The sequence below is a fragment of the Piliocolobus tephrosceles genome, chromosome 16, assembly GCF_002776525.5.
Source record: "Piliocolobus tephrosceles isolate RC106 chromosome 16, ASM277652v3, whole genome shotgun sequence".
NCBI classification, from domain to species: Eukaryota; Metazoa; Chordata; class Mammalia; order Primates; family Cercopithecidae; genus Piliocolobus; species Piliocolobus tephrosceles.
Genome location: NC_045449.1, coordinates 34,866,882 through 34,894,817, shown reverse-complemented (window position 1 = coordinate 34,894,817; position 27,936 = coordinate 34,866,882). Strand labels below are relative to the sequence as shown.

The window sequence follows — 27,936 nt, the reverse complement described above, 5'->3', positions numbered from 1 at the left end:
TCATATTTCAGAAACCAGTTTTCTCTAACATCAGTAATAAAAATAAAGGGGAAAAGTTTCATACTGATCTGAAAAGTGGTATATAAAATACAAGATTTAGCTGAAAAAAGTCTATGGAAATCATGAAAGCACCCCAAGGGAAACCAGGTTACATTCTGCCAAATAGATTTCTGATTTTTGCCCCTATTTTGCAATATTTGCATTATAATTATGGTTGAGCATCCCTAATCTGAAAATTCAAAATCTGAAATGGTCCAATGAATTTTAGATTTTGGAGCATTTCAGATTTTGGAATTTTGGATTAGGGATGCTCAATCAGTTGTTTTGTTTGTTTGTTGTTTTTTGAGACAGTGTCTCACTCTGTTGGTTAGGCTGGAGGGCAGGGGTGCAAGCTCTGCTCACTGCAACCTCTGCCTTCCAGGCTCAAGGTATGCTCATGCCTCAGCCTCCCAAGTAGCTGGAACTACAGGCACACGACACAACACCTGGCTAATTTTTTGTATTTTTGGTAGAGATGGGGTTTCACCATTTTGTCCAGACTAGTCTTGACCTCCTGAGCTCAAGTGATCTGCCCGCTTTGGCCTCCCGAAGTGCTGGGATTACAGGCATGAGCCACCACGCCCAGCCTGTACTAGTTTTTAATATGACCAGTTTAAGGCTTTCAGTAAGTGGCACAAGGTATTCCATACTACTCAACTATTAGGCAGCAAGGAGAAAAGAATATGTTGTGTTTGTCACAATATACTGTGTAGTCCCCAGTTTTAAAACACTTGCTTTTTACAAAAAACCCATAGATTATCATTGCCACAGTATGCTCTCCTACAAAGGACCAGTGCCCTTAAAGCTCCCAACACATCCTCTTGTGAGAGACCTTTTCTCAACAGCATTAAATTACATAAAGTGAAAAAAAAGTATTTCAGGCTCACCTATGGTGGGCTAGGCATAGAGAGAAGAGTGGGTAGACAGGTGTGTTCTGGACTCACTAAATAGGCTTAGAAATGCATTTTCCGGCTGGGTGCAGTGGCTACGCCTGTAATCCCAGCACTTTGGGATGCCGAGGTGGGCAGATCATGAGGTCAGGAGATGGAGACCATCCTGGCTAACACAGTGAAACCCCGTCTCTACTAAAAATACAAAAAATTAGCCAGGCGTGGTGGCGGGCGCCTGTAGTCCCAGATACTTGGGAGGCTGAAGCAGAAGAACGGGCGTGAACCCAGGAGGCGGAGCTTGCAGTGAGCCAAGATCGCGCCACTGCACTCCAGCCTGTGCGACACAGCGAGACTCTGACTCAAGAAAAAAAAAAGAAATGCATTTTCCATAGAAACATTTTAAGGGAGAATTAAGCATCTTAATGGAACTAGTTAGGCTATAATCAAAAAACCTACTTTTATTTTTATTTTTAATTTTTTTTTTGAGATGAGTTCATGAGCCCAGGCTAGTCTCGAAATCCTGAGCTCACACAATCCGCCCGCCTTGGCCTCCCAAAGTGCTAGGATTACAGGTGTGAGCCACCGCACCCGGCCAGAATCTACTTTTTGTACATTATCTTCTCTTCGGTGTATATTTAGAATCACCTTTATCTACTCTCCTTTTACTTTGTTCATGGCTTTGGTTTACCATCTTCTGTATTATATTTTAAACACATGTTTACATGGTAATGTCACGACATGGTTTCAAACATCTTCCTGGCAAGAAATCTCTTCTTTTTTGTATCCTTAGTTTTTAATATACAGCCTAATGTGCAGTGACAAAAGGGAACAGATGAAAGAACATTCATTTATTTGAAAGAACAAACCACCTGGGAACACAACTACTCTTTAAAACACGTTTTAAGGGAAATATTTCAAGTTCCCAGCAAGCAAAAGACCACTTATTTCATGTCTCCACAATCAAAATTGGTTTTTGCCTTTTTCTGCTGGAGAGAGTACTATTACTCATTCTCTCTTCCAAACAGAACAAATGCATGACTATGCTTGTCCAAAACAGATAAGCAGTAATATGCCCTAACACCAGGTCACAGACGTGTTATTTCAAGCAACTGGCAACCAGAGGGGATGAAAGTGGGCAAGGGCTTCAGGTTCATCAGTTCCCAATCTGCAGGCTTTTTTTTTTTTGAGACACAGTCTCGCTCTTGTCCCCCAGGCTGGAGTACAATGGCGCGATCTCAGCTCACTGCAACCTCTGCCTCCCTGGTTCAAACAATTCTCCTGCCTCAGCCTCCTGAGTAGCTGGGATTACAGGCATGCGCCACCATGCCTGGCTAATTTTTGTATTTGTAGTAGAGACGGGGTTTCACCATGTTGGCCAGGCCGGTCTTGAACTCCTGATCTCAGGTGATCCACCAGCCTCAGCCTCCCAAAGTGCTGGGATTACAGGTGTGAGCCACTGCTCCTGGCCCAATCTGCAGGCTTTCATGGAACAACTGCTAGGACATATACATGAGCCCCTGCCTCTAAAAGGCTAGTTTTATTTTTATTTTTTATTTACTTACTTATTTGAGACAGACTTGCTCAGTCACCCAGGTTGGGGTGCAGTGGCGCAATCTCGGCTCACTGCAAGCTCCGCCTCCTGGGTTCAAGCCATTCTCCTGCCTCAGCCTCCCAAGTAGCTAGGACTACAGGCACCCGCCACCACACCCAGCTAATTTTTTTTTTTTTTTGTATTTTTTAGTAGAGACGGGTTTCACTGTATTAGCCAGGATGATCTCGATCTCCTGACCTTGTGATCCGCCCATCTCAACCTCCCAAAGTGCTGGGATTACAGGCATGAGCCACCGCACCCGGCCTAAAAGGCTAGTTTTATCAGTCAAAGTAGTCTACTCAACTTTTTTTTTTTCCTTTGTAGAGACAGAGTCTCGTTTTGTTGCCCAGGCTGGTCTCGAACTCCTGACTTTAAGTGATCCTCCTGCCTCTGCCTCCCCAACTGCTAGGATTACAGGTGTGAGCCACAGATCCAAGCCTTAAATAATTTATGTAATTCAGCCGGGCATGGTGGCATAAGCCTGTAATCCTAGCACTTTGGGATGCCAAGGCAGGCGGATCACGAGGTCAAGAGATCGAGACTATCCTGGCTAACATGGTGAAAACCCGTTTCTACTAAAAATACAAAAATTGGCTGGGTGTACTACACTGGTGTGTGCCTGTAGTCCCAGTTACTAGGGAGGCTGAGGCAGGAAATCACTTGAACCCGGGAAGCAGACGTTGCAATGTGCCGAGATCATGCCACTACATTCCAGGCTGGCAACAGAGTAAGACTCTGTCTCTAAATAAATAAACAAAGAGATAAATTCTGTAATTCAAATGACAGTCATGGCCATGCACAGTGGCTCAGGCCTGTAATCTTAGCACTTTGGGAGGCTGAGGCAGGTAGATCACTTGAGCCCAGGAGTTCAAGACCAGCCTAGACAACATGGTGAAACCTTATCTCTACAAAAAATACAAAAACTAGCCAGTGTAGTGGCATGCACCTATAGTTCCAGCTATGCAGGAGGCTGAAGTAGGAGGATGGCTTGAGCCCGGGAGGCCCAGGCTGGACTGAGTGGTGATCACGTCACTGCACTCCAACCTGGGTGAAAGAACAAGATCTTGTCTCAAAAAAAAAAAAAAAAAAGAGAGAGAGAGAGCCTAGACATACTTCAAAATTATGGCACATGATACCAAGAAACTCAGTGGCTTAAAAACTGATCATTTATTTTCATGGACCTGCACATTGAACCGGTTCAGGTACTCTAGGCTAGGCTGAGTTTGGTGGCTTTGCTTCACACAGCAATTCTGGAGGATGCCTGGTAGGACCTTTGCTACTGGTGTCTCTCACCCTCTTTGAACCCATGAGATATTCTCATGAAGCTAGAGGAAACATAAGAGTAAGCAGAAAGATTCAAGGTCTCTTAAAGGCCCAAGTTCAGAGCTGCACACTGTCAATTCTACCCATATGCCATTGGCCAAAGCACATCAAGAGGAGAAAAATGTACTCTGCCCACCATGAAATCATGACAAACATGTGGATACAGGCAGAAGAAATAGGGTGAATTGTTCACTTTACTACAATACTTCTATTTTCTTTGAGAAAAATCAGGTAGTACATGTAAATGACAGGGATGGTGTTATTGCAAGCATATTCAGATAAATTCTTTAGTTTATATACGATTGTTTGTTTTGTTTTGTTTCGTTTTGTTTTGAGATGGGTGTTTTGCTCCTGTTGCCCGGGATAGAGTACAATGATATGATCTCAGTTCACCACAACCTCTGCATCCCGGGTTCAAGCGATTCTCCTGCCTCAGCCTCCCAAGTAGCTGGGATTACAGGCATGTGCCACCACACCCAGTTTATTTTGTATTTTTAGTAGAGATGGAGTTTCTCTATCTTGGTCAGGATGGTCTCAAACTCTCGACCTCAGGTGATCTACCCACCTCAGCCTCCCGAAGTGCTAGGATTACATGCGTGAGTCACCATGCCCAGCCTATATATGTATTTTTTTTTTTAATTTTTGTTTTTTAATATTTTTTTTAAAAGAGACAGGGCTGGGTGCAGTGGCTCATGTCTGTAATACCAGCACTCTGGGAGGCCAAGGTGGGTGGATCACTTGAGGTCAGAAGTTCAAGGCCAGCCTGGCCAATGTGGTGAAATCCCATCTCTACTAAAAATACAAAAATTAGCCAGGCGTGGTGGTGGGCACCTATAATCCCAGCTACTCGGGAGGCTGAGGTGGGAGAATCGCTTGAACCTGGGAGGCGGAGGTTGCAGTGAGCCGAGATTGTGCCACTGCACTCCAGCCTGGGCAACAAGAGCGTAACCCCATCTCAAAAAAAAAAAAGAGAGAGAGACAGTGTCTCACTATGTGGCCCAAGGCTGGTCCTGAACTCCTGGAATCAAACATCCTCCTGCCTCGGCCTCCCAAAGTGCTAGGATTACAGGCGTGGGCCACCATGCCCAGCCAGGTTTATTTTTAAAAGATGTCTCTCTTATTTATGGTATCTTGTAGTAAATAAATAGAGCAATAACAAGTGTAGCATAATCAATATATAATGGTTTTAGTCAGGAGTTGTTAAATTTCCCTGTATTTTATCCAAAACTTTTTTCTTTTTTTTTGAGACAGAGTCTCACTCTGTCACCCAGGCTGGAGTACAGTGGTACGACCTCAGCTCACAGCAACCTCCACCTCCCAGGTTCAAGAAATTCTCCTGCCTCAGCCTCCCAAGTAGCTGAGATTACAGGCCCCTACCACCATACCCGGCTATTTTTCATTGTTTTTTATTTTTATTTTATTTGAGTCAGAGTCTTACTCTGCTGTCCACGCTGGAGTGCAAAAGCGCCATCTCAGTTCACTGCAACCTCTGCCTCTGGGGTTCAAGCGATTCTCCTGCTTCAGCCTCTCGAGTAGCTGGGATTACAGATGTGCACCACCATGCCCAGCTAATTTTTTTGTATTTTAAGTAGAGACGGGGTTTCACCATGCTGGCCAGGCTGGTCTCGAGCTCCTGACCTCAGGTGATCCGCCCACCTTGGCCTCCAAAAGTGCTCGGATTACAGGCATGAGCCACTGCTCCTGACCTCAGGTGATCCTCCCGCCTTGGCATCCAAAGTGCTATGATTACAGGTGTGAGCCACCACGCCCAGCCCCAAAACTTTAACTGGATGTTTATATGTCAGTGTTTTAAATTAAGGAATATAGGTTCATGATAACTATAGAATATGAATTTAAAATGATAAAAAATGTTTAGGAGTGCAGGCACAGTGGCTCATGCCTGTAATCTCAGCACTTTAGGAGGCTAGGGTGGGCAGATCATGATGTCAAGAGATTGAGACCATCCTGGCCAACATCGTGAAACCCCATCTCTACTAAAAATACAAAAATTAGCCAGGCGTGGTGGCACACGCCTGTAGTCCCAGCTACTCGGGAGGCTAAGTCAGGAGAATCGCTTGAACCTCGGAGGCCAAGGTTGCAGTAAGCCAAGATCGCGCCACTGCACTCCAGCCTGATGACAGAGCAAGACTCCCTCTTAAGGGAAAAAAAAGTTTAAGAACCAACTCACAGTCATTAGGATAGTCACCATAACAAAAAAAATAAATAAATAAAATAAAAAGACAAGTGTTGGAGAGGATGTGGAGAAACTGGAACCCTTGTCCACTGCTGGTGTGTAAAATGGTATAGCTGTTGTGGAAAACAGTACAGTGGTTCCTCAAAAAAACTAAAATTAGAATTACCATTTTATCCATCAATTCCACTTCTGGGTATACACCTAAAACAACTAAAAACAGGGTCTTAAAGAGGTATGTGTACACCCATTTTAATAGCAGCATTATTCACGATAGCTAAAACAAGGAAGCAACACGAGTGTCCATGGAGAGATGAATAGATGAGTAAAATGTGGTATATACATACAACGGAATCTTATTCTGCCTTAAAAATTGAAGGAAATCTGCAATATGCTACAATAAAAAAACACATGAATCTTGAGAACATTTTGCTGAATGAAATAAGCCAATCATAAAGACAAATACTGTATGATTTCATTTAAATGAGGTATTTAGAGTAGTCTAAATCATAGAGACACATAGTAGAATGGTAGTTGCTAGACACTGAGGGGAGGGGAGAAGAGGAGTAATTGTATAATGGGTATAGAGTTTCTTTTTTTTTTATTTTTTGAGGTGGAGTCTCACTCTGTCGCCCAGGTTCCCAGGTTAGAGGGCAACACTGCATCCTCTGCCTCCCGGGTTCAAGCAATTTTCCTGCTTCAATCTCCTGAGTAGTTGGGATTACAGGCACACGCCACCACACCCAGCTAATTTTTTGTATTTTTTATTTTATTTTATTTTTGAGATGGAGTCTCGCTCTGTGGCCCAGGCTGGAGTGCAGTGGCCGGATCTCAGCTCACTGCAAGCTCCGCCTCCCAGGTTCATGCCATTCTCCTGCCTAAGCCTCCCGAGAAGCTGGGACTACAGGCGCCGGCCACCTCACCCGGCTAGTTTTTTGTATTTTTTAGTAGAGACGGGGTTTCACCATGTTAGCCAGGATGGTCCCGATCTCCTGACCTCGTGATCCACCCGTCTCGGCCTCCCAAAGTGCTGGGATTACAGGCTTGAGCCACCGCGCCCGGCCTAATTTTTTGTATTTTTAGTAGAGACAGGGTTTCACCATATTGCCCAGGCTGGTCTGGAACTCCTGACCACAGATGATCACCCATCTTGGCCTCCCAAAGTGCTGGGATTACAGGTGTGAGCCACCACGCCCAGCCGAGAGTTTCAGTTTTACAAAATGAAAAAGTTATGGAGATGGATGATGGTGATGGTTGCACAACATTATGAATGTATTTAATACCACTTAAAATGGTTGAGATCATAAACATTATGTTACATGTATTTTAACACAATAAAAAAATTGGGAAAAAAAGTTCACAAATGTAATAAAGAAAAACAGTATGGTAAGAAAACTTAATAGCTAGAATATCGATCTTACTTTCTCAATACTCCTAGTTCTCCCTCTCAACAGTATACTGTAACCCTTGCAGTTTCCCCCAGTGGTACAATAAACGCTTATCTCTGGACGTTCACATGTACTATTTCCTCTGCCTGGAATATTTGCCCTCTCCTTCAGTTGGCTAATCCCTACTCATCTTTCAAGTCTCAGATTATATCTCACCTCTAAGAAGAAACCTTTCCCAGGTTAATTTCCTCTTTCCAATGTTCCCCCATAATATCTAGTATCTACTTTTCCCACCATGTCATCTGTATTTAATTTATCTGTGTACTTAATCACAGATACATTAGTCAATGTATTTATCTTTGTCTCCCAGATAAGTTTCTTAATATCTTTAGCCTCTGTTACTAGTCCGACCTAGAAACACTTAATAAGGCCAGGCATGCTAGCTCAAGCCTGTAATCCCAACGCTTTGGGAGGCCAAGGTAGGAGGATCATTTGAGTCCAGGAGTTGGAGACCAGTCTGGGCAACAAAGAGAAACCACGTCTCTAAAAAAATTTTTTAACTAGCCAGGCATCATGGTGTACACTTGTGGTGTCAGCTACTCATGAGGCTGAGGTGGGACGATCACTTGGGCCTGAGAGGTCAAGGTTGCAGTAAACTGTGATTGAGCCACTGTACACCAGCCTGGGTGACAGAGTGAGACCCTATCTCAAAAGAAAAAAGGAAATACATAGTGAAACAAAGTAGGAAGTACTTTTATCTACAGTTAGGCAAATTAGGTGGGGAGAGAAAGGATTTGTAAAACTACAGCTCTCACATTTACTGACAAAAAAGTCTTAAAAAGTTAAATTTATTTTGCAGTCACTAAATCACTAGATGAAACCTTAGCAAAAGTTGGCTAAGATTATTTCCTTATTTATAAAATGAGACTAAGCCAGGCGCGGTGGCTCATGCCTGTAATCCCAGCACTTTTGAGAGGCCAAGGTGGGCGGATCACATGAGGCTAGGAGTTTGAGACCAGCCCGGCCAACATTGTGAAACTCCATCACTATTAAAAATACAAAAATTAGCTGGGCGTGGTGGTGCACGCCTGCAATCCCAGCTACTCAGGAGGCTGAGGCAGGCAAATAGCTTGAACCCAGGAGGCGGAGGTTGCAGTGAGCCAAGATGGTGCCACTGCACTCCAACCTGAGTGACGGAGTGAGACTCTGTCTCAAAAAAATAAATAAATAATAAAATGAGAATAAAAATGTTGAACTTGAATCAAGGACTGATTCTAACTTTAAAAATGTTATATATTGAGATAAATTAGAAGGACAAGCTTATAAAATCTAAGACTAGTTATTTTATTTATCTGGGATATTGTTTCTTTCTTTGTTTTTGTTTTTGAGACAGGGTCTTGTTCTGTAACCCAGGGTGGAGTGCAGTGGCAGCACAATCATAGCTCACTGCAGTCGTGATCTTCCAAGCTCTAATGATCCTCCTGCCACAGCCTCCCAAGTAGGTGGGACTACAGGCACCAGCCACCACACCCAGCTAATGTTTTTATTTTTATTTTTAGTAGAGACGAGGTTTTGTTATGTTGCCCAGGCTAGTCTCAAACCCCTGAGCTCAAGCAATCCTCTCATCTCGGCCTCCCAGAGCACTGGCATTACAGGCCTGAGCCACTGTACCTGGCCGATCTGGGATAGTCTTTTTTTCTTTTTTTTTTTGAGATGGGCGTGGTGGCACATGCCTGTAATCGCAGCTACTAGGGAGGCTGAGGCAGGAGAATTGCTTGAACCTGCGAGGTGCAGGTGGCGGTGAGCTGAGATCACACCACTGCACCCCAGCCTGGGCAACAAGAGCAAAACTCCATCTCAAAAAACAAACAAAAAAAATCCTCAGATGAATCCCTTGGCCCCTCCTCTAGGTTATTAAAAGAAAAAAAAAAGAAAATCCTACCCACTGCTCTAACAGCCCACCAGAGAACAGTAAGACATTGTAATTTGTAATTAAAAGCTGAAGAGGAAAGCAGCTGCACTTAAGGCTAGGGCTGGTAACTAAGAAAGAAATTTTATGTATCTCACACACACACACACACACACACACAAATTTGGAATAAAATGGCTTTATGATGAGGATTTATGTTCTTCATTCTCTACAAATGATGTCCTTGAGTTCATGCCTAACATTTTAGGTATCTTTCTTCCCTCCGGTATCCGTATTTTCCCAACCATTTTTAAAGGACTTTTGCTTAACAAATAGCTTACTTTCTTCTGAAATTCAATGCATTTAGAACCCATGTTGTAACTGTTCTTGATCTACTTTTTTTTTAGAGATGGAGTCTGGCTATGTTGCCCAGGCTGGTCTTGAACTACTCGATTCAAGTGATCCTCCTGCGTCAGCCTCCCAAAGTGTTGGGATTACAGATGTGAGTCACCATGCCTGGTCTTTGCTCTATTTTTAAAAGCACTAGTAGAAATCACACTGAAAAGACTATTAAATATTTTTTTTGAGACAAAGTCTCACTCTGTTGCCCAGGCTGGAGTGCGGTGATGCGATCTTGGCTCACTGCAACCTCCGCCTCCCAGGTTCAAGCAATTCTCCTGCCTTAGCCTCCCAAGTAGCTGGGATTACAGGGACACGCCCCTGCGCTAGGTGAATTTTTTGTATTTTTAGTAGAGATGGGGTTTCACCATGTTGGCCAGGCTGGTCTTGAGCTCCTGACCTCAGGTAAATTGCCCACCTCAGCCTCCCAAAGTGCTAGGATTACAGGTGTAAGCCACCATGCCTAGCCAAAAAAAAAAATTTTTTTTAATTTTAAAAAGTTATAAGCAGATCTATACACTGAAAACTGCAAAACTGTCGAAAGAAAATTTTAGAGACCTAATAAATGGAAAGATATGTTTGTGCACCAGAGGGCTCAATATTGTAAGATAACTATCTTCTACCGTGCACAGTGGCTCACTCTTGTAGTTCCAGTACTCTGGAAGGCTGAGGTGGGAGGATGGCTTGAGCCCGGAAGTTTGAGACCAGCCTGAGCAACATAGCAAGAACCCATCTCTAAAAAAATTAATTTTCTTGTTTTTTTGAGATAAGGTGTCACTGTCAATAGGCTGCAGTGCAGTGGCACAATCACGGCTCACTGCAGCCTTAACCTCCTCAGGCTCAAGTGATCCTCCCATCTCAGCCTCTCAAGTATGTGGCACTACAGTCTTGCGCCACCACACCCAAGTAATTTTTCTATTTTTTTGTAGAGAGGAGGGGGTTTGGTCATGTTGCCCAGACTAGCACAAAAAAAATTTTTTTTAATTAGCTGGGAGTGGTGGTACGTGCCTGTGGTCTCAGCTACTTGGAAGGCTGAGGCGGGAGAGTATCATCTGAATCTTGGGAGGTCAAGGCTGCAGTGAGCTATGATCGCCACTCTACTGCAAACTGGGTAATAGAACAAGACCTGTCTCAAAAAAAAAAAAAAAACACCAAGAAAAGAAAATAGGCAAAAGATTGTAAGACATTTCACTAAAGAGATATACCAACTACAAATAAGCACATGAAAAGAGGTTCAATGTCATTAGTTAAGGAAATGCAAATTGAAACTATATGGGGCACCACCACACACCCATTAGAAGGGTTAAAATTAAAATTGATATTTCTGCATCAACCTAATACCAAGTGTTGATAAAGTGATGGAAAAACTAGAGCCCTAATCAATAGCTTTGGGAATGCAAAATAGTACAGCCACTTTGAAAAATATTTTAGCAGTTGCTTATAAGATCAAGCACACTTCCCCCCCCACAAGGATACACTTATCATGCTACCAGAAATCCCATTTCAGTATTTACCCCAGAGAAATGAAAACATTATGTCCACACAAAGACATACTCATGGTGGCTCACTCCCAGAACCCAGCACTTTGGGAGGCTGAAGTGGGAATATCATTTGAGCCCAGGAGTTAGAGACCAGCTTGGCAACATAGTGAGACTTCATCTCTACAAAAAAAATTTTTAAACTAGCCGGGCATGGTGATGCACACCTGTAGTTCCAGCTACTCAGGAAGCTGAGGTGGGATTGCTTGAGCCTAGGAGTTTGATGTTACAGTAAGCTATGATCACAACACCGCACTCCAGCCTGGGTGACAGTATGAGACCGTGTCTCTAAAGAAAAAGAAAAAAATATTGTTAAAAAAAATTAAACAAAGACATTTGGGAGGGCAACACAGGAGGATCACTTGAGCTCAAGAGTTCGAGACCAACCATAGCCATTTTATTCATAATATGCAAAATATGGAAATGACCCCATGTCCATAAGTTGGTAGATAGAGTTTGTGATATTCTATACAATGAATACTACTCAGCAATAAAAACTGTCCAACTACGAATACATACAACACGGATGAATCTCAAAGCATTAATGCTAAGTGCAAGAAGCCAGACACAAAAGACTGTACAATGTATGATTCCATTTATATGAAATTCTAGGAAAAGTTAAACTAGAGATCAGTGGTTGCCAGGGAGTTGGGGAAGAAGAGGTTGACCACAAAGAGGCACAAAGGAATGTAGGGGTCTCACTCTGTTGCTCAGCCTGGTCTGGAACTACTGGGCTCAAGTGATCTTCCCACCTCAGCCACCTGAGTAGCTGGGTCTGCAGGTGCACTACTGTGCCTGGCCACAAAGGAGCTTTTTGTAAAGTAACAGAAATGTTCTATATCCTGGTTGTGGTGGTGGTTACATGACTGTATACATTCGTCAAAACTCATCAGTTCACTGGGCATGCCACACCCTTATAGTCAAAGCTACTCAGGAGGCTGAAGTGGGAGGATTGCTTGAAGCCAGGAGTTCTAGGCTGTGCTGCATTATGATTGCCCTGTGAATAGTCACTGCCCTCCAGCCTGGGCAACACAGCAAGACTTTGGCTTTGCTTAACAAATAGCTTACTTACTTTTATTTTATATAATTGTATCTCAATACAATTCATTATTTTTTAAAAGTGATGAATCCACACTATTATATCTCATAAGAATAAACTGTAAAACAAGCACTCTTAGGTTCTAAATTCAACCATTTCCTAGACAATACACAAAATTAACACCAACTAAGATTTGGAGGACTAGGCACAGTGGCTCACACCTATAATCCCAGCACTCTGGGAGGCCAAGGCAAGAGGACTGTTTGAGCCCAAGGGTTCAAGACCAACCTCGGCAATACAGTGAGACCCTGTCTCCACAAAAAATTTCAAGAAAATATTAGCCAGGCATGCTAGGACACGCCTGTGGTCCCAGCTACTCAGGAGGCTGAGGAGGGAGAATTGCCTAAGCCCAGGAGGATGAGGCTGCAGTGAGGCATGAGTGGGCCACTGCACTCCAGCCTGGGCAACAGAGCAAGACTCTGTCTCTGGAAAAAACAACAACAAAAAAGACGACTTGGGGCAAGTAACTGCAAGAAAAATATAGAGCAGAAATTGTTTTCATCACTACCAATTCATCATAAAACTCAAATAAAACCTAAAGTTTGAAAGAACCTATCCAAATATGTAACAGAAAGCAATAAATTATAAAGTATTACTCATTTAGACAAACCATAACAACTTAGATATAAAAAAAACTCTAGATGTGTTTCATAATGCAGTAAAATAGTAAGTTTTTAATTAGTTAAAAGGTTTTTTTTTTTTTTTCAAATTATGACTTTCTAAAGATACACTGTTAGTAACAACATTATAGTTTTCAGCAACAAAGGTTGTGGTAAATTATTTCCTGATACTGAAGGAAGATGTAAGGTAAGAATCAAAATTCTGGCGTGCATCCTGCTTTCAGATGCTTTGACAATACTATTGCACTGCTAGCTGTAAAGTACAGTAGTGCAATAAAGTCAGAGCATTCGTTAGCAGTAATAAGTAGGAAAGGAACACAAAAGCATCTTGCATCAGTTGAAGCTTCAGTGTGAAAAGAATTTAAAGTAGGGTTGCCATTTTGGACAGAAAAACATCCAAAACCAAAAAACATTTATATCAATGTTTTTTAAAAAAAGGATAAGACGTAAATATCAAAGTGATGTTGCTTATTGATGACTAATATACAAATTAACATTCAAACAGAAACATGCATAGATGTAGAAAGGAATTTTGTAAATATGCCCTAAGCCTTAACAGTAATTAGAATGGGTATTGTTAATACTTGAGGATTGTTATTAACAAAACCAATTATAATTACTACTAAGACAAAGTTGTGAAAAATATTTTTGTTCTCTGCAGAGATGTTGGTTAGCTCCTTCTCCAAGGCAATTTACTGATTAACCACCACATAAAACAAGCCCTTTGAATACAAGTATCAAAGAAAACAAATGAAAAGTAAAATAATAAATTTCTCAATCTCTACATAATCTATCACTCTGGAATCTAAACCACTATACAAAGAAAACACAAAAGCACTTACCATCTTACAGCTTTGTATCTTGAGTTTACTAAGGGCTATTATAACAACAGAAGGGAATCAACATGCTGTAAATAGAACATTAACTCTATCTAACTGAATACTATCCAAGGGGATTTCAAAATTTCAGTTAACTCCTGAAATCTTAAATATAGGCAGAAAGCATCTCCATTTCCTTCAAACTTACAAATATCAAAGAGAAAATAATGATAGGGGGAGGTGGGACTGAGATTTAAGTAACAAGTTTCCTTAGTTCCAAGCTAATTAACATTCTAACTTTTTTAACGGATAAGAACCCAATCAGAAGTCAGATGTAAACCCACAAACAGAAATAGTATCATAGTGTCACACTGCATTACCTTTTGTGTACAGTCACTAATAGTACCACGAAAGAACGAAGCTAAACAAATCCCACCCTATCAATAAGTGAAGGGGGAAAAGTCAGAAAACAAAGATTGCCCTACAATAAGCTTATTCCCCCATTAGTAATGTTGATTGATGCAAAAATACATTTTCATTATTTTCACCAACCTCACTTTAAACAATCCAGTTCAACTACTTAGTAGGATTGAGCCTACTAAGGAAATGGATTCACACAAAGGACAGCTGAAATATAAGTGTCTTGGTGTCAAATCCTGGGCCACATAACTAACATATTAGAATATTTAACGCTGGTAGCCAAGTTTCAGGTTTTAAAGACAATTGTTTAAAAGATAAGTGTTTAACTTTCTGAATTGGAAGTTGTTACAAACAAGAAAAATATGAAAAAAATTTAAGGTATCAACAAAATTAGGATAAACACTTTCTTTTCAAATTAAATATTATGCATTCTCTTTTCACAAATTAGTCAATACTAGTTCCTTGACAAATCATTTATTTAACTGATGTAAAACCAAAAATCAGAAGATAGCACAGGAAATCATTTACGCTTAAAACCTTATAAAATAAACTGGTCCACAAGTATAACGTTTTTTTCTAGAAGTGCATGGTAAATCTGAAGATGAGATGCACTGTCTTTTATTATCTAGTCAATATAAAGCAGTAATAATTAAAGCCATGATAAAAATTCATTTCTAAACCCTAATAATTATGGAAACAAACTAATAACCTGAAAGGGAAAAAAAAAAGCTACCACTAATTTACTTGCAAGGATGGAAGAAAGGAAAAAACCCTCATTTCTTTGTTTCCTGTCTTCAAATATAATTTAAATACTACCTCATCATTCAAACAATATCTAAAAGTTTAAATGTCTGGCTACCTTATAATTTTCTAAAACCTACTTTTTCAAAATGTTTACTTCATCATTGTTCACTTAAAAGAGAATTTGTTCAATCTAAAGAAGTCCTGTGAGAACACTGACTCTATTGCAAAAACCAGACAAGTTTAAAAATTAAAAACAGCCAACTTGAGAAGCAAACAACCTGTTAAAAGCAGAATTAGCATCATTTAGCAGAAATGAATTATGAATTTAAGCAGAAATATCTGTATCAGTAGGGAAGAATTCAGAATGGGAGAAGGGCAAGATAGTCTTAACATTTAAGCCTGTTGACAGAATCAAATTACAATGCTTAACATTTTGTTTTTAAAAAGACAATGATAAAAATAATAAAACTTAGAACTAAAAGTTCATTATTACAGGTTTGAAAATCTGCAGGAAATTATTCCTTCTTCCCTCCCATTTCTCCCTACACTTCTCCAATCCCACACACACTGCACAAAGAAAATTTAAACACAAAATGCTGAAAGTAATTGAAAGCCTTCAAATTAAATTTGTATATGGGAGGCACTCCAATTCATTTGCACATCAGAAGAAAATAAGATATATCAAGGCCTGTTTTTCTGGGGTGGGAATGGGGGGTGGGTGGTTTCTTCCAGGATCACCACCCATCCTTTGAAAGGAAGAAGTTAGAGGCCCAAGATTCAGCTTGGAGAAAGCAGGGCAGGCACAAATACCTAAGCAGTAATGCCAGGGAATGGCGGGGGAAGGAGGCACGGATTACAGACGAAGAAATAAGTTTTTTACTTTTTTTAAACTTAATCTTTTTTTTTTTTTTTTTGAGGCGGAGTCTTACTCTGTCGCCAGGCCAGAGTACAGTGACACGATCTCGGCTCAATGCAACCTCCGTCTCCCAGGTTGAAGCAATCGTCCTGCCTCAGCCTCCCGAGTAGCTGGGACTACCGGCGCGTGCCACCACACCCAGCTAATTTTTGTATTTTTAGTATAGACGGAGTTTCACCATGTTGGCCAGGAGAGTCTCGATCTCTTGACCTCATGATCCGCCCACCTCGCCTTCCCAAAGTGCTGGGATTAGAGGCATGAGCCACTGTGCCCGGCCAATCTTATTTAACAGACAAGCAAACAAACAAAAAAAGACAGGAGCTCAGTGGCAGGCGCTTCCTCCAAAGTCCAGGTTTTTAAGGAAAGCAGCCCAACTTGGAAAAAAAAAAGGGAAAAAAAAGATAATGCTGGACGAAAAGGGCTGAAGACATAACAAGGGAACTAAGGAAAAAAGCGCGGGCGATCAAGCTGGTAATCTAAGGATGGGAGGGAGGGAATAAAGAGAACAAGTGAAGGACGGATCCTTAAAGAAAACTAGAAGGACAGCCCCTCAGCTGGGCGCCCCCGAGCAGGCCGAATACGCCAGCAACAACGGGAGTACTTTGCGATTCTTCGCCCCCATTCTCTACTTTCACAGATGAATGAAAGTGCACAACTCAAGAGCAGGATGCCTTTCCTGTCTCAATCCCGCCCGCGCTCCAGGAGAGGAGCTCGTGGTTCCGATCCCCTTCGCTCACACCTCTTCCCTCACCGAAGGTTTGCCACCCCCGGACCAAACAGAAATGGGTCTAGATGCTTCCTTGTCCGTTAGGAAGTTGTGCATACAAGTCTAGCATCCTTTCTCAGACTTTCTCGGCCCGCCTTTTAAAACGTGGGCGGGTCGGCCCTACAGGGATTTCTCCTCGCCCCCGTCGGTTTATTCCCCACCCCACCCTCCGTTCCCCTTTCTTGGAGTGTGAACCACCTCTCCCTTCTTGGGACGCTTAGGGACCGTTCCATTCACATCTTTTTCGGTACAAACACAGAATGCGGTCTGCACTGGGCGCAGTTCCGTAAGGGGTGTAAAGGTGAGGGCGAGGAACAAGGAATTCCAAAGGCCCCGCACCCTCAGCATCTCCCGCCATTTCCCTGACGAGTTTCCCGGATGTAACCCCTTCCCCGCGGCGGTTTAGACACCAGACGGTGGCGGCTCCCTTTGGTGCAGGAGGAGGGAACTCGACTCTGGTCCAGTCTCCGCCGCCCGGAGTTTCCGGCGACTCCAAATTGTGCCCCACTTTCGAGGCCGTAGGGGAAAAATAAACTACCCAGTAGATCTCCTTCACTTTGCACTCACCATCAGTTCCAGCTTATCGACCTCCGCCTCCATGTTGAATAGTTGACATTCCTCAGACCGCGGCGGCGCTTAAGCCGCAAGCCGTACTAGCACGGAGGGCCTCCATTGGACAGCTGTCAGTCAACGTCTCGCACCCATTGGTTCCTCCGTTCCACCGGCTCCCGCCCATTGGCGACTGGGTAACGCCCCTCTGCATGAGACACATTTTCCTGTTGGGCAAAGACACAAAACGCCGCAGGAAGATTGGCTGCTGTGCACATTTTTTTTTTCCATTGGCTGCCCCCTGCTCTCTACTTTCAATTTTATAGTTAGGGCTCTGCAGAGAAGAGCTTGAGATTGGTGCAAGCGGAAGAAGAGCCAACCAATCACACCAGAGCTTCCACCGACGGCAGAGGGAACGTAACACACCTTCTTTCCCCTCCTGCTTTCCTTCCCCTTCTCTCCCGCCTTCACCTTATTCATACTAGAAGCGCCTCAGCTCTGATTGGCTGGAGCTCTGTGCTATCTCAGCCAATCACAAGCCGGGCTGTGCTCCTACGCTATCTAAAGAGCGAATCGTGCAGAGACCGTGTCTACGATTGGTCTCTCCCTGACAAGGATTTAATTTTGAATTTTTCTTTATGGCGTGGGAGAGGCCACAGCCCGGACTCCATCGACTGCCCCGGCTCTTAGACTAGTAAGTGCAGGAACGATTATGTCTTTGTTATCTGAGCTCGCGTCTTGAGTAGCTGGGCTTGTTGCTGCTTGTGTGTTTTTATGGTTTAAGGAGGGGGAGACCTTGGCTGGACACGAAGGGGAAATGGAAAGGGGAAGGGTAGTTTTGGGGCTGGGGAAGAAGTGCTCGGCCTGGCTTCATCTTAACCATACTTCTATTTAATTAACACTTCCCAAGATATGTTTTGGAGCAAAGCATATGCATTTTGAATATTTCTTTACATATTTGCTGCTCAGTGTAAGTCCACAGATCAGCGGCATCCGCATCTCTTGGTTGCTTGTTACAAATGCAAATTATCGGGCTCCAGCCAAATTTACTAAATCAGAATACACATTTTGACAAGATTTCCCTCAGTGATTTCTGTGCACATTAAAGTTTAAGTTGGTACATTTCTTGACCGGGAATATTACTATGTTACTTGATATTGTCTGGCATTCTGTTAGAGTGTCCATTTTAAATGTGTGTCCTGTTTACTGAGTGCCTAATGCTGTGTGGGATGAGACTTTAGGGAACTGCAGTCTCTTTGGAGAAACAAGACAGGAACAAAAAAAGCAATGCTAAAAACAAAAAAAAACAGAAAACAAAACAAACAAAAACAGCATAAAACATAAAATTTTTAAAAAGCAAGTACCCAGAAATAGTGCTATGGGTGTTCAAGAAGTATCAGTTGAACTGGTAATGGAAATTAAGTAATTGAAGGCTATTTGTGGAGGAGTGCAAGAGACCTCCATAAAAATGTGTTTTAGGAAGATGGCAATGAAATGCAACAGCCACTTTCATTGCTGCCACAGCTTTGAAAGTTCCCCAGAACAAAGAACTTTCCTTTTTTTTTTTCTTTTTTTGTGACGAAGTCTCACTCTGTCGCCCAGGCTGGAGTGCAGTGGCGCAATCTCGGCCCACTGCAACCTCCGCCTCCCGGGTCCAAGCGATTCTCCTGCCTCAGCCTCCTGAGTAGCTGGGACTACAGGCGCCCGCCACCACGCCTGGCTAATTTTTGTATTTTTAGTAGAGACAGGGTTTCACCCTGTTGGCCAGGATGGTCTCGATTTCCTGACCTCGTGATCCACCCGCCTCGGCCTCCCAAAGTGCTGGGATTACAGGCATGAGCCACCACGCCCGGCCGCAAACAACTTTTCATATCATTGGGAGGAGTTGTAACAGAAGCAGCAGTGCCAACTCCTGCAAAAGACTGTAATTCTTACTGTATTATTTACTGCATCTTCCTATTGGAAAATAGCTTTAGACCCATCTTTTAGCCATATGAAGATGTGGTATGATATGAAGAAATAAAAACCTCCCTAACCAAGAGAATTTGACAATATTAGAACATATTCCTTAACTAAAATAACACTTGCTAACTAACACTTAGCAGGAATGCTTCTTTTCATTCTTTACTGAAGGAAACATTATTTAGCTCCTGCTGTATTCAAAATGCTGGGAAAACAGTCCAGCAGGATGACTGACATACAAGCAAAAATTACAATGAAATGTAATAAATTTTATAATAAAGGTGTGTATAAAGTGCTATAGAAGTGCAAAAGAGATGACATTTCAGCCAGTATAAATTCTGCAAGGTGGCTGGGCACGGTGCCTCACACCTGTAATGCCAGCACTCTGGGAGGACACAGCGGGCGGATCACTTGAGGTAAGGAGTTCAAGACCAGCCTGGCCAATATGGCAAAATCGCATGTCTACTAAAAATACAAAACTTAGCCAGGTGTGGTGGCACGCCCCTGTAATCCCAGCTACTCAAGAGGCTGAGGCAGGATAATCGCTTGAACCCAGGAGGCGGAGGTGGCATTGAGCCGAGATCAAGCTACTGCACTCCAGCCCTGGTGACAGAGCAAGACTCTGTCCCCCCCCAAAAAAAAAAAATCCAGGAGGAAAAAGATTATGTTGGTATTGTTCAAGATTGTATGCCAGCACCTAGCATAGTACTTGGTGGATTATAAACACTCAACTAATATGTATAAGATAAAGTAACGGAATCTTGAAGGATAGGTATAAGTTGACTTGGAGGAGGATACTCCAAACAGAAGGAAAGGCTGATAGAAAGAAACAGAAAGTATTTGGTGTTTACTATACCTGTAAGTACTAACCAATAGTCACTAGAAGAGATGAAGGCTCTAATGGCAGAGGGCCATTACAGGTAAGTTGTGAAAAGCTTTGAAAGGCGTGCTAAGGAATTTAATTTTGTGTGTAAAGGAACCTTCAAATACTTTTAAGCAAGGGAATATCTAGATCTCATTTTGTTTTAAAGTATCAGCTCTGGTAACAATGTGGAAAATGAACTGGCAAGGAGAAAGACTGAAGGCAGGAGAATCATTGAAGGAACACTCAGACAAACCCAAACTAAGACACATTCTCCAAAACGACTGACCTGGACTCTTCAAAATTATAAATATGAAGAAGAAAATACATAAATAAAAAAAACTGGAGAATTGTTATGAATTAAAGGGGACTAAAGAGATACTAGATACTACAGCTAAATGTGTTGTGGAACCAGGGTGGGAGAATCTATAAGGGATAATGAGACAACTGGGGCAATCCTAATATGGGCTGTTTATTAGATCATATAATAGCAAGATTAAATTTCCTGACTGTGATTGTGGTTTTGTCGGAAAATTTCCATGTTTATGTTAGAAAACAAAAGCTAAAGTATCTAAGAGTAAAGTATCATGATGTCTGCAACTAAATCTATTCAATCAAAACCTTAAAAAATTTATATATGTATATATCTGTACATGCATACAGAAAGAGTGTGTGTACAAAGACGGCAATTGACAATTGGTAAATCTAGGTGAATTGTATATGAGTGCTTATTATACTATTGTAAATTTTTTATTTCCTGAAAGCTTGAAATTTTTCTAAGTAAAAACAGTAAAGGAAAATAGACAATAGTGAAAGACAAAAATGGTGAAGGCAACTGAAGTTAGAGGACAGAAAGAAGGGGGATGGTAAGGAGAAAAGACAGGGTAAATTAATCAGAGAAACATCTCTGATTCATACTCACATTGGCCCACACCCAGGTGTGGCGTGCACCCAGCATAGCGGCATGATCTTGGCTCACTGCAACCTCCGCCTCCTAGGTTCAAGTGATTCTTCTGCCTCAGCCTCTGGAGCAGCTGGGATTATGGCACACTCCACCACGCCTGGCTAATTTTTGTATTTTCAGTAGAGTCAGGTTTTACCCTGTTGGTCAGGCTGGTCTCAAACTCCTGACCTCAGATGATCCACCCACCTCAGTCTCCCAAAGTGCTGGGATTACAGGTGTGAGGCATTGCGCCCAGCCTCCCACACCCTCTTTTTTTTTTTATAAGCCTTTACTCCAATAGGAGCTCCATTGTCTCTGCAGTCTTTTCACCTTCCTGGCTATGTCTTTTCTATTTCTTTCTCTACCCACTCCTTATACATGGTGTTTCTTAAAGTTTGGTAGTCAGCTCACAGATCTTTTCACTCCACATATTTCTCTGGGTAATTTCACCCATTTCTAGTGTTACTATTTTCTCTAGCCATCTATACACTTATGAGTGCAGTATTTCTCTAGTATCTTTCCCCTGAACTTCTGACTTTGAACATAGAACACAAACAGTTAGATGTCTTTAGATACCCTACTGTCACTCCTATAATCAGGTCCTTATCCCCTACACAGTTGCAATAGGTTTGTAAGTGGACTTTTTGCCTTCAGTCATGGTCCCATAAATCCAACTTCCACAATGCTGCCAAACCGTTCTTTCTAAAGAGCAAATATGAGCATGACAGTTATCTACTTAAAATCCATTATTGTTTCTGATGTCTTGGTCCTTATCCACCCTCCAGCTTCATCGCTCATTGCTCCCTGACAAAACTTTATGTTGCACGATACGCTTTAGTCACACTGAGTCTTGTCTGAATCCCCTGACATACCTTTCTGTGAAATGTTTCCATGTTATTCCCTCTGATGGGATGACTCCTTCCCAGGCCCACCTTAACCTAGCCCCTTCATCAAAGTTCAGCTTAGGCAAAACCTTTTCCAAAAACCTCAACCCTTATAGGAGAATTATGTACCCTTGCTTTATTTCTCCATTAATATCATATATATATCCCATCATAACCCATACCATATTGTATACCTGTTTACTTTCTGCTTACCCATCTCTCCCCACTATAAACTCTTGGAGAGCAGGAATGTGTCTTACTCATCTTCATAGTGAGTTATCACTATATGTTGTTGAATTAAACTTCTGTATTTTTTTTTTTTTTTTTTTTTGAGACAGAGTCTCGCTCTGTCACCCAGGCTGGAGTGCAGTGGCCGGATCTCAGCTCACTGCAAGCTCCGTCTCCCGGGTTCACGCCATTCTCCTGCCTCAGCCTCCCGAGTAGCTGGGACTACAGGCGCCCGCCATCTCGCCCGGCTAGTTTTTTGTATTTTAGTAGAGACGGGGTTTCACCGTGTTAGCCAGGATGGTCTCGATCTCCTGACCTTGTGATCCGCCCGTCTCGGCCTCCCAAAGTGCTGGGATTACAGGCTTGAGCCACCGCGCCCGGCCTACTTCTGTATTTTTAAAAATCTGATATAGTAATCTCAAGCAGCAAAAAAAAAGAATCAAGGAATAATAATGATAACAATGAAACTTATTGCCTGCCAGGCACTGTAAATACTTTACATGATTTACTCGTGTACTCCTCAAAACTCTGAAGCAAGTTCCTATTAATATTATTATTTCACAGGGAAGGAAACTGACACAGAAAGACTAAGAATCTCTTGAATATCATAAATAATAACTTAAGAGAGTATAGTAAAGCCATGATTTGAACCTATGCAGTATAACTCCCTGGTCCTCATCCTTAACCTCTACAGTATAATTTCTCTTGTTTTTTGTTTGTTTGGTTTTGGTTTTGGTTTGGGGGGTTTTTTTTAAGACTGAGCCTCGCCGGGCGTCGTGGCTCACGCCTGTAATCCCAGCACTTTGGGAGGCCGAGACGGGCGGATCACAAGGTCAGGAGATCGAGACCATCCTGGCTAACACGGTGAAACCCGTCTCTACTAAAAAATACAAAAAACTAGCCGGGCGAGGTGGCGGGCGCCTGTAGTCCCAGCTACTTGGGAGGCTGAGGCAGGAGAATGGCGTGAACCTGGGAGGCAGAGCTTGCAGTGAGCTGAGATCCGGCCACTGCACTCCAGCCCAGGCGACAGAGCAAGACTTCGTCTCAAAAAAAAAAAAAAAAAAAAAGACTGAGCCTCATTCTAATTTTTATATTTTTAGTAGAAACGGGGTTTCACTGTGTTGACCAGGCTGGTCTCAAACTCGACCTCAAGTGATCTGCCAGCCTCGGCCTCCCAAAGTGCTGGGATTACAGGCGTGAGCCACCATGCCCGGCCTATAATATGTCCTTTATTATTGTTTGATTTGTTATCCAGAACTCCAGATGTACCAGTTTTCTGGTTCCTTAGCCTAGAAATCTTTTCTTAATGAAAGAGGATGTAAGTAAAAATGAGAGTAATTTCTAGAGATCATAGAATTATTTAGGATATTTATGGTTTTTTTTTTTCTTTTTTTTTTTGAAAACAGTTTCTGGCTCTGTCTTCCAGGCTGAAGTACAGTGGCACAGTCATGGGTCACTGCAGCCTCAAACTCCTGTAAGTGAGCCTCCCGCCTCAGCCTTCAGAGTGGCTAGGACTATAGGTGGGCCACCATGCCAGGCTTTCTCTTTTTTTTTGTCGTAGAGTTGGGACTCTCACTATGTTGCCCGGAGTGGTCTCAAACTCCTGGGCTAAAGGGATCCTCCCACCTCCACCTCAGCCTCCCAAAGTGCAGGGGATTACAGGCATGAACCTCCACCCTTGGCCTATATGTTTATGTTTCTAATGGTTTTTCAGATTATTTGAGAAAGCAGTGTAAGAAAAAAATTAGTTTAAAAAATACATAGGTCAGGCACGGTGGCTCATGCCTGTAATCCTAGTACTTTGGGAGGCTTAGGCAGGTGATCACCTGAGGTCAGGAGTTCAAGACCAGCTGGGCCAACATGGTGAAACCCCATCTCTACTAAAAATACAAAAATTAGCAACCCCATCTCTACTAAAAATACAAAAATTAGCTGGGCGTGGTAGTGTGTGCCTGTAGTCCCAGCTACTTGGGAGACTGAAGCAGGTGAATCACTTGAACTTAGGAGACAGATGTTGCAGTGAGCTGAGATCATGCCATTGCACTCCAGGCTGGCCAGGCAACAGAGTGAGACTCCGTTTCAAAAAAAAAAAAAACCACACACACACACAAAAAAAAAAACAAAAAAACACACACACACAAAACAGGGGGCCGGGTACAGTGGTTCACACTTGTAATTTCACCACTCTGGGAGGTCAAGGCCAGTAAATTGCTTGAGCTCAGGAGTTCAAGACCAGCTTGGGCAACATAGTGAAACCCTGTCTCTACTAAAAATACAAAACCCGGCTGGGCATGGTGGTGCGCCTTTATAGTTCCAGCTACTGGAGGCTGAGGCAGGAGGATTGCTTGAGTCCAGGAGGTCAAAGCTGCAGTGAGCTGAGATCACACCACTGCAATCCAGCTTGGGCAACAGAGCAAGACCCTGTCTGAAAACAAAAGGAAAAATGCTATAAGGAATCACGAAAGAATGAGCTTGTATTCAATGTTAACAATTAAAATCCCACCTAATCCAGCAAAAAGAATTTGTAGGTCTCATTACCCCTTTGGAAAGGGGATAAGTATATGTATTTTAAGCTAAAGGAAGATTGCTATATACTCTTTCAATTTAGGCAATTATCCTCTGGAAAGTACCTAATGCTTTTAATTAAGTAATGATACTAAAACAAACCTTACTTTTTTGTGTTCTTGTTCTGACTAAGGTAGAAATTTGCTATTCTCCACTTTCGCAAGACCTGTGATTATTTTTGGATGGAACAACTAACTATCTGGGAATTATCTCAGACTGCATCTTTCTACTCTGACAGATTTGGCATAGTTCCTTAATCCTCTGCATGTGCCAATTACTGTATTTAATTAGAAGGAGATTAGATAGAAGCACTAATAACCCAAGTCAGACACACACACACTCACACACACACACAGAGACAGAGACAGAGAGAAGAAAACATGATTTAGTTCGTAGACATCTTTTTCATTGAAAAATAATTCCCAAAATGACAAACATTGGCTTGTGTAGGACTCTTTAGAAATTTGAATGCATAGACACTGGAACAACCACCAGGAAAGGACTAGAAAGAGATGGCCCTGTTTCAGAATGGTGGTACTCAACCTTTCCAGCTACATACCAAAGTTTAAAAGTCAAATACAGCCGGGCGCGGTGGCTCAAGCCTGTAATCCCAGCACTTTGGGAGGCTGAGACGGGCGGATCACAAGGTCAGGAGATCGAGACCATCCTGGCTAACACGGTGAAACCCCGTCTCTACTAAAAATACAAAAAACTAGCCGGGCGAGGTGGCAGGCGCCTGTAGTCCCAGTTACTCGGGAGGCTGAGGCAGGAGAATGGCGTAAACCCGGGAGGCGGAGCTTGCAGTGAGCTGAGATCCGGCCACTGCACTCCAGCCTGGGCGACAGAGCAAGACTCTGTCTCAAAAAAAAAAAAAGTCAAATACAATACAAGCCTTATTATAATTAGAAAGAAACAATGAAAAAAAATGGCAGTCCAGTTTAAACCACCCCTCTGTAATCCTGACTCCCAATTGTCAGAGGCAACACTAAATCTTGTAATTATTTCTTCTGGTATTTACCTCTATGTTTCTAAGTAACATTCATACTATTATTTCATGACAAATACTGACTTCCACTCACTTTGTCTTCTTTTTTTTTGATATAGAGTTTCACTCTTGTTGCCCAGGCTGGAGTGCAATGGCACGATCTCGACTCACTGCAACCTCTGCCTCCTGGGTTCAAGTGCTTCTCCTGCCTCAGCCTCCGGGTAGCTGGGATTACAGGCATGTGCCACCACGCCTGGCTAATTTTTGTATTTTTTAGTAGAGACAGCATTTCTCCATGTTGGTCAGGCTGGTCTTGAACTCCCGATCTCAGGTGATCTGCCTGCCTCAGCCTCCCAAAGTGCTGGGATTACAGGCTTGAGCCACCACAACTGGTCCACGTTCTCTCCTTCTTCCCAGTATACCTACATCATCGTTTTTCGTTAAATAAATAGTCAATGCTTATACTTTTTTTTTTGGATGGAGTCTCATTCTGTTGCCCAGGCTGGAGTGCATTGGCACAATCTTGGCTCACTGCAAGCTCCGCCTCCCGGGTTCAAGAGATTCTCCTGGCTCAGCCTCCCAGATAGCTGGGACTACAGCCACATGCCATCACACCTGGCTAAATTTTGTATTTTTGGTAGAGACGGGCTTTCACCCTGTTAGCCAGGCTGGTGTCAAACTCAGGACCTCAGGTGATCCTCCTGCCTCCCGGCCTCCCAAAGTGCTAGGATTATAGGTGTGAGCCACCAAGCCCAGGGGATGCTTATACTTTAAATATTGTTTAACAGCTTAACATTTAGTGCTACTAAGGTTACATTTCCTTACTTATACAACTTTTTTCCTAGCTATTTTTTATATGCTTATTTTTTTAAGCACTTACCAGCAATTTGGCCTCAAGTTTCCAGAACAGTAAAACTCTGCTCAGAATGGTCCAACACACTAGGTAGTTTATCTATTTCCGTTTTTCCTTAGAGACATTGTTGCTGAAGCTCTCTTTCCTGTCCTCCTGCACCAGTCTTCATTGGCTGTGAGCCTTACTCAGCAAATTACTGTTTTTGTAGAGCTTGTGAGCTAAGAATGATTTATAACTTTTAACAGTTAAAAAAATCAAAAGAGGAACAATATTTTGTGACACATGAAAAGTATGTGAAATTCAGCCGGGCACAGTGGCTCATGCCTGTAATCCCAGCACTTTGGGAGGCCAAGGGAAATGGATCACGAGGTCAGGAGATCCAGACCAGCCTGGCCAAGATGGTGAAACCCCGTCTCTACTAAAAGTACAAAACTTATCCTGGCACGGTGGCAGGCGCCTGTAATCCCAACTACTCAGGAGGCTGAGGCAGAAGAGTCAGTTGAACTCGGGGGGTGCAGTGAGCCGAGATCATGCACTGCACTCCAGCCTGGGCGACAGAGTGAGACTCCATCTTAAAAAAAAGAAAAAAAGAAAAGTATATGAAATTCAAATTTCAGTCATAAATAAAATTTTATTGGACACAGCTCCTTTGCTTGAGTATTGTCTATGACTGCCTTGGTGCTACCCTGGCAGGGTTGAGCAGTTGCAGCAGAGACCATATGGCCTGCAAAACCTGAAATATTTACTTTCTGGCTCTTTACAAAAAAGGTTTCTTGACCCCCGTCCTAAGCTTGCTGCAAAGCTGTTTCCCCTAGATTTTTTATCACCATCATCCTGAAAATTCTTATCTTTTATCTTAATTCTTTTCTCACACCTGACTGAAAGTTTGGCCTAATATAGAATTCTATGATGGGGTCGGGTGTGGTGGGGGATTACATTTCTGTAATCCCAGCACTTTAGGGGGCTGAGGTAGGAAGACTGCTTGAGCACAGGCGTTTAAGACCAGCCTCGGCAACAGAAAAAGAAGGGGGGAGGACTGTGAAGGGTCAAATGGAAGCCAAAGAAAAGGAGGATGCTAGGGAAATTTCAGATTCTAGGGCTCCCAACCAGTGGACTCAGCCTTAGATAGAAGTTTCCAGTGGCATTTGTCTATAGAAGGTCCTGACCATACAGGACTTCAAGACCAGCCTGGCCAACATAATGAAACCCCATCTCTACTAAAAATAAATAAATTTTAAAAATTAGCCTGGCATGGTGCCACATGCCTGTAATCTCAGCTACTCTGGAAGCCGAGGCAGGAGAATCGCTTGAACCTGGGAGGAGGAGGCTGCAGTGAGCCAAGATCGTGCCACTGCACTCCAGCCCGCATGACAGAGCAAGACCTGTCTCAAAAAAAAAAAAAAAAAAGAAGAAGAAGAAGAAGAAGAAGAAGAAGAAGAAGAAGAAGAAGAAGA

The 27,936-nt window shown here is 42.6% G+C and overlaps 2 protein-coding genes across 4 annotated transcripts in view; one reads left to right on the top strand and one right to left on the bottom strand.

Annotated features, from left to right (window-relative positions):
- Positions 1 to 17,369, bottom strand: part of SKA2 (spindle and kinetochore associated complex subunit 2) — a 44,042-nt gene extending 26,673 nt beyond the window's left edge. The window contains exon 1 of one of the 3 annotated variants that reach the window (XM_023204634.2): positions 17,219 to 17,369. In XM_023204634.2, coding sequence (XP_023060402.1) covers positions 17,219 to 17,251 — 33 coding nt within the window. In that variant the 5' untranslated portion in view covers positions 17,252 to 17,369. The remainder of the gene's footprint in view (positions 1 to 17,218) is intronic. The other 2 variants (XM_023204636.1, XM_023204635.1) reach the window with 2 other exon arrangements.
- A 246-nt stretch (positions 17,370 to 17,615) lies between these two features.
- PRR11 (proline rich 11) overlaps positions 17,616 to 27,936 on the top strand; it is a 47,968-nt gene continuing 37,647 nt past the window's right edge. Inside the window, exon 1 of the mRNA XM_023204637.1 lies at positions 17,616 to 17,894. The gene's annotated coding sequence lies outside the window, so the exon portion shown is untranslated. The remainder of the gene's footprint in view (positions 17,895 to 27,936) is intronic.